Raw genomic sequence first — 11,705 nt, forward strand, 5'->3', positions numbered from 1 at the left:
TTTTTTTCAAAACTGATGAACATTTTTCAAATTTGATGAACTTGTTGCAAAATCGATGAACTTTTTTTTCAAATTCGTGCATTTGTTTGAGTTTGTGACATTTTTTTCAAATTCTTTGGACATTTTGAATTGAAGATTTTTAAAAAATTTCCTTGGATTTTTAAAAATCGTATTTCATTCAAAAGTCAATGGAATACGATTTTAAATTTGGAGAAAAAGTTCATCAATTTTGACTAAAAGTTCATCGATTTTGAAGAAAAAGTTCATCAATTTTGACTAAAAGTTCACAAATTTGGAGAAAGTTTATCAATTCTGAGGAAACAATCATGAAATTGTAAAAACTTCGAGCATTAAAGAAAAATAAAATAGAAACAGAACAAGAAAAATGTAAACGGAACAAGGAAAAGAAGAAGCGAGACCTCTCGATTCACAACAAACTGAAGAACTAATATAATGAAAAAAAAAGTTAGTAAGCACAAGCGTGCAGATGTCCTAGTCGGTGCTGCGTTGAGGAGCTCTCCTAGGTGGAGTGGCGGACAACACAAAGGTTGCTGTCACCGGCCTGGGTTCGAGTCTCCTCATTCTCCTATAAGAATAAGACAGGGGGCTTCTTTCCCTCTGTTCTCATTCTTTTTCCTAGTCGGTGCTGCGTTCTCTGTGGATCGAGAGGTCTCAAGTTCAAATCGGTCACCCGTAACTTTTTGAAGCTTAGTTGGAAAAAAAGAGAGTAAATGGGCCGGCCCAGCTCGGGCAGGGGTGTGCACCGAATGGCTAAAACACTTTTAACCGGCGCTGAAGGCGCCAAATAGGGTTTGCCGAGGAAGACATAATGTTTGCAAGCAGCCATCAGCTAGGTACGACGCAAGAGCGGGACCCAACTAGCGACCTATCCAGCCAGCGAGAACATCATGCAGAGGCATCTCCAATTTCCCACTCATAGTTCAATTGACGAGCGGTGTTTTTTTTTTCAAGCAACTGACAAAGATGTGCCTTTTCGTATAGAGAAGAAGAGAATTGACCATTTAATAAGAAAAACTTCCAAAAACCGACATAATTAGGCCCATACCCATCAACGCAGAGGCTGCACCCCAAGTGAGCAGACGGCTTTGCAACCCAATCAACCGGTCGACACTTCTATGATGTGATCCGAAACAAACTACTCCGCCTTACAAACCTGATAAACACATACTCACATGCGCTAAGGCTGTGTCACCCGAGTGGCAGAATTGAGACCCTGCATTTCGAAGACTAGTTGCCAAGGCTACATCAAGTAATGGGGAATTGTGTGTTGAAAACCGTATCACTCTGTGGCTGTGATGTACTAGTACCAATATATCGGTCGATGTGTGTCAAAACTGTTGCGTGGTCTTGTCCGCTTGGTGCTTGCCCTGGTTAGCGGACATTAACAAAAACCTTTTTTTATTTTTTTAAATTGGGTGAAATAAGTGAAATCGCGTATTTAAAATAAGTGCAATTATTTTTCTGAGTTGAGTGGAATCGGTGCTTTGATTACAGTGAAATCAATGATACAGAAATTGTTAAAAAATTGTTTGAAATGAGTGAAATATAACTGAAATAGAAATAATGAGTTTCAACTCTTTGAAATGACTAGTGTCACAAATGTGAAATAATCAGTGTCACACATTTGGGTTTACAAAGACCCATGTTTTAGTTAAATTCAAAAAAGTGATTTGTACATTTCACAAAACTCATATTTTGACAAAGCTTTAATGGTTCCTTTGAAAAAGTTGTAATGGATCTTTTGGATGGTGGTTTGACATAAGTGAAATCAGTTATATTTCACAAACATTAATTCAAAAAATGAGTGAAAATAGTGTTTGAAATGAGTAAAATTAGCTTTCGAATTAATTGAAACATGGTTTCAATTGAAATTACTATTTTATTAAATGAGTGAAACCAGTGTGTTGAAATGAATGTGTTGAATTAAATCAAATCAATGATTTTGAAATTATTGAATTTTTTATTTGAAATGCGTGAAATATAAATTAAACATAAATATTGAGTTTCAACTCTTCTAAATGAACAGTGTCACAAAATGTGAAACAATCAGTTTCACACATTAGGTTTGCAAGAATTTTTTTTGTTCATTTCAAAAAAGTGTTTTGTACATTTCACTAAAAGTGGTGTTTTGAAAAACTGAAATTGGTACTTTGTAAAACAAAATTGAATCTTTTGGATGGTGTTTAGAAATAAGTGAAATATGTTGTATTTCCCAAACATCAATTTCAAAAAAAATGAATGAATTAGTTGCCAAGGCTACGTGAAGTAATGGGCATGGAAGGAATTGTGTGTTGAAAACCGTATCACTCTGTGGCTGTGATGTACTAGTACCAATATATCGGTCGATGTGTGTCAAAACTGTTGCGTGGTCTTGTCCGCTTGGTGCTTGCCCTGGTTAGCGGACATTAACAAAAACCTTTTTAAAATTTTTTAAATTGGGTGAAATAAGTGAAATCGCGTATTTAAAATAAGTGCAATTATTTTTCTGAGTTGAGTGGAATCGGTGCTTTGATTACAGTGAAATCAATGATACAGAAATTGTTAAAAGATTGTTTGAAATGAGTGAAATATAACTGAAATAGAAATAATGAGTTTCAACTCTTTGAAATGACTAGTGTCACAAATGTGAAATAATCAGTGTCACACATTTGGGTTTACAAAGACCCATGTTTTAGTTAAATTCAAAAAAGTGATTTGTACATTTCACAAAACTCATATTTTGACAAAGCTTTAATGGTTCCTTTGAAAAAGTTGTAATGGATCTTTTGGATGGTGGTTTGACATAAGTGAAATCAGTTATATTTCACAAACATTAATTCAAAAAATGAGTGAAAATAGTGTTTGAAATGAGTAAAATTAGCTTTCGAATTAATTGAAACATGGTTTCAATTGAAATTACTATTTTATTAAATGAGTGAAACCAGTGTGTTGAAATGAATGTGTTGAATTAAATGAAATCAATGATTTTGAAATTATTGAATTTTTTATTTGAAATGCGTGAAATATAAATTAAACATAAATATTGAGTTTCAACTCTTTTAAATGAACAGTGTCACAAAATGTGAAACAATCAGTTTCACACATTAGGTTTGCAAGAATTTTTTTTTGTTCATTTCAAAAAAGTGTTTTGTACATTTCACTAAAAGTGGTGTTTTGAAAAACTGAAATTGGTACTTTGTAAAACAAAATTGAATCTTTTGGATGGTGTTTAGAAATAAGTGAAATATGTTGTATTTCCCAAACATCAATTTCAAAAAAAATGAATGAATTAGTTGCCAAGGCTACGTGAAGTAATGGGCATGGAAGGAATTGTGTGTTGAAAACCGTATCACTCTGTGGCTGTGATGTACTAGTACCAATATATCGGTCGATGTGTGTCAAAACTGTTGCGTGGTCTTGTCCGCTTGGTGCTTGCCCTGGTTAGCGGACATTAACAAAAACCTTTTTTTAAAAAAAATTTAATTGGGTGAAATAAGTGAAATCGCGTATTTAAAATAAGTGCAATTATTTTTCTGAGTTGAGTGGAATCGGTGCTTTGATTACAGTGAAATCAATGATACAGAAATTGTTAAAAAATTGTTTGAAATGAGTGAAATATAACTGAAATAGAAATAATGAGTTTCAACTCTTTGAAATGACTAGTGTCACAAATGTGAAATAATCAGTGTCACACATTTGTGTTTACAAAGACCCATGCTTTAGTTAATTTCAAAAAAGTGATTTGTACATTTCATAAAACTCATATTTTGACAAAGCTTTAATGGTTCCTTTGAAAAAGTTGTAATGGATCTTTTGGATGGTGGTTTGACATAAGTGAAATCAATTATATTTCACAAACATTAATTCAAAAAATGAGTGAAAATAGTGTTTGAAATGAGTAAAATTAGCTTTCGAATTAATTGAAACATGGTTTCAATTGAAATTACTATTTTATTAAATGAGTGAAACCAGTGTGTTGAAATGAATGTGTTGAATTAAATGAAATCAATGATTTTGAAATTATTGAATTTTTTATTTGAAATGCGTGAAATATAAATTAAACATAAATATTGAGTTTCAACTCTTTTAAATGAACAGTGTCACAAAATGTGAAACAATCAGTTTCACACATTAGGTTTGCAAGAATTTTTTTTGTTCATTTCAAAAAAGTGTTTTGTACATTTCACTAAAAGTGGTGTTTTGAAAAACTGAAATTGGTACTTTGTAAAACAAAATTGAATCTTTTGGATGGTGTTTAGAAATAAGTGAAATATGTTGTATTTCCCAAACATCAATTTCAAAAAAAATGAATGAATTAGTCTGTGAAATAAGTGAAATCAGCTCTTGAATCAATTGAAACCTGGCTATTAATTGAAATGACTGAAAGCAGTTCTTTCAAATGAGTGAAACCAATATGTTGGAATGAGTGAAACCGGTTTATTGACAAGTGAAACTAGTTCTTTGAAATGGTTGAAATCTTTGTTTTGAATAGAGTGAAACTGAAATATGATCGGAAATTCAAACTAGTCATACCAAAGATTGGTCTTGCTTAAAGATCTTGTCGACCTAAATACAAATATGTAAAAAAATAAAATAAAAACAGGAATGTGGTTCAAAAGTTATGAGGAATTGTAAAATTTCACGGCAAAATAAAACACAAGTCTTCTTTTTGTAGAGAGTCCCTTGTGTGCATGCACCCCACCACTTGTCTCTGCACTCTCTTTTTCTTGCCTGACAATCATTTGACAAAAAATTGTGCATGTCAATGTGTATTGCACGTATATTTCCAACAAGGGAGCGCCCATAACTCAGTTGGCTGAGATTTAATTTGGTCTCATTCATATGATGTCATTATATTTTGTAGTTAGTCTGTTTGTTTGTTGAGCTGACATGTAAATTTTTCCTGTTGATGTTTTGTACCTCGCACTACCTGTCCCAATATTCTTTATCTGGTGTCGTTGCAGCGTGTCGCATTCCACGACCTTGCTGAATGGTTGGTTACCCTTTTTGCGAGTAAATGGCTGGTTACCTTCCACTGCTCTGACTACGAACTATATATGTCCAATAGAAGTACTACACCCTATTTTTATTAAAAAAAATTGTAGAAACAAACTGGTAACAATATTTAGAGAAAAAAAATTTGCGGCCCAACTTGAAACGTAGAGTTGCGACCCCATTTGAAAAATATGTAGTTCTGATCCCACTTGAAATCTTGTAGTTGTGACCCTAGTTTGAAACCTGCAGTTGCAACCTGATTTAAAAACTTGCAGTTGCGACCCTCTTTGAAATCTTGCAGTTGGATCTGACTTGAAATCTTACAGTTGTGGCCCTATTTGAAGGCTTGCAGTCGCGATCGCACTTAAAAGCTTGCAGTCGCGATCGCACTTAGAATCTTGCAGTTATGACCCCACTTTGAAATCTTGCAGCTACAACCCGAGTTGAAAACTTACAGTTACGACCCTATTTGAAGACTTGCAGTTGCATCCCGACTTGAAAACTTGCAGTTGTGACCGGTTGAATGCTTACAGTTACAACCCATTTGAATAATTCAAAAAAAAAGATGTTTTAACAAAAAAATGATAACACATCATGTTTTGAAGTCAGTTTAGTAAATAATTATGAAAAACATTAACACATAAAAAGAAACACCAAAAAGTAAAAAGTAAATATGAAAAAGATAACAAATAAATAAATAAAATAAAAAATAAAGAAAGAAAAAGGAAACAAAAAATAAATAAATACCGCATAAGATTATTGAAAATTTTAAATGAAAAATAAATACATACAAAATAAAACAAAAAATATATAAAACAGAGAGAAAAACCAGTGAGAAAGGATTTTTTTTCAAATCGTTCGCTGCTACCATCTCAGGCTCTAATGGGCCGGCCCGAATATTGTGTGAGCGATCAACAACCTAGACACTAAACTAGAGCAGGCGCGTCCACTGCTACAAATCCTACGGCGTACCCTAAAAAATAGAGCTCTGCATCGTCAGATGCTCTAGAAACACAAGTATGAATGGCTAGATGGAAACGTCGTCTGCGTGTCGTCTAAAAGCTATCGGCTGTATAGTGTATAGCAGTACTCAAAAAAGACTAATCCCACAGCTACACAGGTGAATGATGCTAAACTAAAACCAAAGCCGTTCCAACAAACGTTTCACAGCCTTTATGCAGCAAACCACGGCACCAATCTTGACGCGGAGACCGACGGCAACAGATGTGCCGGTACGTAGCGTTACCGCTAGAATTTCCACTTTCAGGCACGCAGGCGATACGCAGGTCCCAACACAAGCAATGCTATACGCACAGACTGTGTTTCACGGGATCAACGGACCGACCTACTTGGCTGGTTTTGATTGGATGGAATTAAAGTGAAGATTAGTTTGAAAACTGCCTGTAAAGGCCTGTAAAATGCCCGTGTGTTTAGAATTTTCGGTCCCAACACTGACGCATATTTTGGGGCGTGTGGGTGGACCGTGGAGTACTTGAATGGAAGTATACCAATGACGACGACACTGCTGGTATACGTGCGTGCGACCAACTCGCTGCGTGCGTCGGCGAGGGAGTACTACTACGTTGACCCTCCATGAGTGCTCCGCATGACCCTATTTCTTCAAGTTATCTCAAAGCTAGTGCTTTCCATGACTAACGTCCAGCCCTCAGGAAAAACCCCAACTGTCCAATTCTATAATCCGGTACACGGGCGCCTATCATTGTGCAACGTATCCCTCCATAAACAATTTCTAAACTCCTTGTCCCTCTCCCTCAGGTCACCTCCACAGTCTTCCATTGCTCAGACCAAAAGATCACACAACCTTCCATCCAAGAACTCACAATCCAGGAGGCATGTCTTGGGCTGAAACCATGCTGCTGTTCCTCCTCTTCGCGCTCTCCATTCCCCCTTCCTCCCAAGCTTGGTCCGTCGATTATCCGAGCCCCATCGCCAACGTTCCTTCCCACTGGACCAACAACAACGCCACCATCCCCTACAATGCGACATACGCCGACGGCTCGACGAGCAGGGCCATCCTCGTCAGGCAAAACCCCGCCGGGTATGCCCCGTCCTTCGCCTGCGGCTTCATCTGCGCCGCTCCCTGTGACGGCGCTTTCCTCTTCGCGGTCTTCTCCGTGTCCATTGGCGGTTCCAGCACCAGCGCCCCAGCCAACACCACCGCCGCACCGAGGGTCGTGTGGGCGGCCAACAGGCACCATCTGGTGAAGGAGAATGCGTCCGTCCAGCTCACCAAGGACGGCAATCTCATACTCCGAGACTTTGATGGCCTGCTGGTCTGGTCCACAAACACATTGCATGGCCCCATCGTCGGTGTGAATCTTGCTGATACTGGGAACCTGATCCTCTTCGATGTGATGGGGAAGACGGTGTGGGAGTCATTTGAGCACCCTACCGACACGCTCCTTATTGGGCAGTCGCTGAGGCAAGGGAAGAGGCTCACTTCAGCTTCCTCAAACTTGACTCAAGGTCAGTTCTACCTCACCGTGCTTGACCATGGCCTCTATGCTTTCGTCGATGCAGATACCCCGCAGTCCTACTATCAGAAAAAATTCAATGTCACCGATGCAGTTGTTCAATCAAAGATTAACATTTCCTCTGATGAAGCAAAGAATGTCACCGCCTACATCTCCTTGTTACGAGGCAGCCTCTCAGCATTTGCCAGCTTAAACAGCACACGCATCAAGTTATTCGATATGTCCCTGCCATGGCCATCTTCAGCACAGCTCATGAGTCTCGAGGATGATGGGCACCTGCGCCTTTATGGCTGGAACGGTCTCTCATGGAAGTCTTTGGCTGATGTTCTGAATGTGGATCCAGAGGAATGTGCATATCCAACAGTGTGTGGTGAGTATGGGATTTGTTCAGAGGGACAATGTAGTTGCCCAGCTGCAAGTTCTGGAGACACACTTTTTCGTCAGCTGGATGATCGGCAACCTAATCTGGGCTGTTCCCCAGCAACTCCATTGTCATGTGACTTGATCCAGTATCAACGGCTTTTGCCTCTCCCAGATGTCACATATTTCAATTTTGCAGATGATTGGACTACTGATGAAGAGAGTTGCAAGGGCACATGCTTGAAGGCCTGTTCATGCAAAGCTGTCTTCTTCCGGCATCAAAATGACTCTTATGGTTCTTGTTACCTGATGCCAAAACTTTTTTCACTCATGCATTACAAACATGGAACCATTGGATATAACTTATCTGCATACATCAAAGTGCAGATGTTACCTCCACCGTCATCGAGTAAAGGCTTGAATGCAACTGCTTACCATGTTGGTGTTCCTGTTCTAGTAGTACTCATCTGCGTGCTCCTTCTCTACATCAAAAGGGCAATAACAAAGAGGATGCAGGAGGAGGATCCGTTTAAAGGGATTCCTGGGATGCCAACACGGTTCTCCTACAAACAGCTGAAAGAAGCAACAAACAACTTCAGCAAAAAGTTGGGGCAAGGAGGATTTGGTCCAGTATATGAGGGAAAACTTGGAACTGTCAAAATTGCTGTTAAATGCTTGCAGGACATTGGACATGGGAAGGAAGAATTCATGGCCGAAGTTATCACAATTGGCAGTATTCATCATATAAACCTTGTTAGATTGGTAGGTTACTGCTCCGACAAATTGCACAGGCTCCTAGTTTATGAGCATATGAGTAATAGTTCTCTGGATAAATGGATCTTCAGAAAAAATCAAAGTGATTCACTCAGTTGGGCATCTAGATACAGGATTATACTTGACGTTGCCAAGGGCTTAGCCTATCTTCATGAAGAATGCCGACAGAAGATTGTTCACCTCGATATCAAGCCTGGAAATATCCTCCTTGATGACAAGTTTAATGCAAAGATATCTGATTTTGGTTTAGCAAAGCTCATTGATAGGGATCAAAGCCAAGTCATGACCAAAGTTAGAGGAACAAGGGGCTACTTAGCACCAGAGTGGTTGACATCAACGATTACTGAAAAGGCCGATATCTACAGCTTTGGTGTTGTTGTGCTGGAAATCGTGAGCCGGAGAAAAATACTGGATGATACTAAGCCTGAAGGGAGCACCAATCTGATTAACCTACTGCAGGAGAAAATCAAGATCGGTCAGGTCCTGGATATAGTGGAGAATCAGAATGAAGACGTTCAATTACATGGTGCAGAGATGAAAGAAGTAATCAAGCTTGCAGTCTGGTGCTTGCAGCGCGAGTGCACCAAGCGACCAGCCATGTCACAGGTCGTGAAGATCTTGGAGGGTGCAATGGACATAGAGACCAATGCCGGTTCTGAGACAACTAGCAGAGATGACATTTGTGAAGCTTCATCCCCTCTGTCCCCGGTGCCAGTGTCAGCAACAGCAAGGTAAAATGCTTTAGAAAATGTAGGAAAGAACGAGACTCTTCGAGAAAATATTGTAACTATTGTGTGTCATGCTTTATAGTTTGTTTGTTAACATACGTAATGTATGAATAAATATATATTTTTCTTGACTCTTGACTCATATCATAAAAGCAAATAGCAGGACAAGCAAAGGTAGTTTGATTTTCCGTTCTGTTTTCAACAGTAATATGTATTATGTATTTCGTTGTTAACTTTAGTGAATCGTATACTCTATAAATGTATGTATCATTCTCCTACTTTTTCACAATAGCAGAATATATTATGCTTTTTTTTCACAGCATTTCTCGAAGCAAATTTCTTAGTATTTTCAGGTTCGACATCAATTTTTCCATTTCTGCTCCATCCTTGCCTTTCATGCCAATTTCTTCATTACTACCACCTTCAACAATCAATTGCACATGGAAAACGAACAGATTGTAATCTTTTCTAACAAATAAACTATGGAAAAGGACCACAAACATCAAAAGATCTTTAAGACTGGCAAGGAACAAACAGGTTTAACCTTTTCTAACATATAACTAACTATCAAAGGCACGCCATAACAGCCAGCTATTTCCCCTTCCTAAACCCTCTTTGACAAACTATATCAAGCAACAGCACACATGTCTTGCTGTCTATTATATTATTGTTTTTTCTCATCAAAGAGACACCACATACGAACATCAAAACGCATATTGCAAGGCTACAACTTAGCATCATCTGTTCTTATGTATCATCTGAAGGAAGAAATAGGTTAGCCATCTTTTCAAAATTTTGAGGGAGCAAAACAAAGAGATAAAAGATCTGTACCACAACAAAAGCACTAATAGAGAACACATAGCTGATCTTTTTTTGAGCAGTTTTGGTGAAGACATCATCACCTTGTTCAAAAAGTAGTATGGGTTTAGCAAATCTAAATAAATTTAGGCCCTGAATAAGGCTTATAGTAGAATTTCAATGTTAGTAGAAAAGAATTGTTCTGGGCTTCTGGCATGAATCATAGATAGGCAATTCGTTAAACTGTAACTCAGTGTCTGGTAGTACTAAAATAGGCATATGGTCACGTATTTATTACATAAATCAGTAAAATGTTAAAATGCATGTCAATTCCCACAAATCAACCTAGGAAACATATGAAGGATAACCAAATAAGCTGGGTCACGGCTGTCATTGTCGAGGTGCTTACTGCCTCTCCTGCCGCCTCCTGCCCATCCCAGTCAATGACAACCCTGACGTCTCCTTCCAGGCAGTGTGTGTGTGGCCTGCACCGCATCCAGATCCTAGTTAAGAGAGGCAAAACTATGTAACAATATGATTATTTATTAGGATCAGAAATATTTTGCTGAGTGACAAACTCAACATCAGCAATCCCTGTGAAAAAGAAAAAGAAAACTTTACATCCGCAATGTAAGAAATGATAAGTACCATGATTACAACTGATATGTTGCATCAGCAAGTATACAACAGAAAAGTGCATGGTCAACTAACTGGGATACAAATATTGTACCAGATGAGGTGAATACACCTGCAATTATAAGATACAAACATCAGGTGTGAGCTTACTGGAATGCTAATGCTGCAACGAACAAATATAAAATTCCCAAACATACAGGTTCCATTATGACGCTGCTAATTTAACCTAACTATTACCAACAGAGAAAATAATGAGGAGCCACTCGGAACTCAGACCCGGGCAGGGTTGGGGCGGTGAGGACCAGCAGGTCAATGCTGCTGCAGGCGGGAGGGCACGGGATTCATTTACATACGACCTATTGGTAGGGAGCCTACCGGGTGAGAAGATTCAAATGCCGTGGTCGCCGGCCGGAGTTGGGGAAGAAACCATCTACATCCACGCTGTGCCGCCCGGGAGGACGCTCCGATAACGTAGCCGCCGTCCGCGCGTGGTCGGGCGCCTTCTGGCATGAAGAATCGACGAGGAAGGGCCGGAGGCCAACGAGTTGACCGGCATTGGCGGGGTGGGCGTTCCGGCGGCGAATCTGGCAGCAGACAACCCCGTGTCGTAGCAGATGCAGAGGGCGGCGAATTGTCAGATTTTTTTTTTGATAAACTCGGCGAATTGTCAGATGGCAGGAGCTGAATCTCCTCTTCTGATTTCTGAATGAACACTGGAACCAGTTCAGTTATCCGACGGTCTAGGCAGCTCCCATCCAACGGCTGAGAATCAGCCTGGCAATAGTGGATCATACTCAAAGCAGCGCGACTTCAAATATTCCGAATAAGACAAGAGGAGCCTGGGATGATCTACTGCCTCTTGAACAGTAATAAACTTTTAAAAAATTCAAATAAATCTGTTTTTACCGAGCATGCAAAC

The 11,705-nt window shown here is 39.1% G+C and overlaps 1 protein-coding gene and 1 long non-coding RNA gene across 2 annotated transcripts; one reads left to right on the forward strand and one right to left on the reverse strand.

The window, feature by feature from the left end:
- Positions 1 to 6,743: 6,743 nt before the first annotated feature.
- Positions 6,744 to 9,406, forward strand: LOC123185938 (G-type lectin S-receptor-like serine/threonine-protein kinase SD2-5). The gene has a single exon (XM_044597744.1). It carries the CDS (start codon positions 6,849 to 6,851, stop codon positions 9,357 to 9,359), a length of 2,511 nt encoding a protein of 836 aa, XP_044453679.1. The 5' UTR covers positions 6,744 to 6,848; the 3' UTR covers positions 9,360 to 9,406.
- Positions 9,407 to 10,388: 982 nt separating this feature from the next.
- On the reverse strand, positions 10,389 to 11,465 carry LOC123185939 (uncharacterized). Its single transcript, XR_006493528.1, has 3 exons — positions 11,162 to 11,465; positions 10,799 to 10,898; positions 10,389 to 10,635 (listed from the first exon to the last, which is right to left on the reverse strand). It is a non-coding gene; the product is annotated as an uncharacterized lncRNA (long non-coding RNA).
- Between the last annotated feature and the right edge of the window lie 240 nt (positions 11,466 to 11,705).

This window comes from Triticum aestivum, chromosome 2A, assembly GCF_018294505.1.
Source record: "Triticum aestivum cultivar Chinese Spring chromosome 2A, IWGSC CS RefSeq v2.1, whole genome shotgun sequence".
NCBI lineage: Eukaryota > Viridiplantae > Streptophyta > Magnoliopsida > Poales > Poaceae > Triticum > Triticum aestivum.

What these genes read in the sequence shown, in the direction of transcription:
- LOC123185938 (XM_044597744.1), top strand. Translation starts at nt 6,849, where the DNA reads ATGTCTTGGGCTGAAACCATGCTGCTGTTCCTCCTCTTCGCGCTCTCC.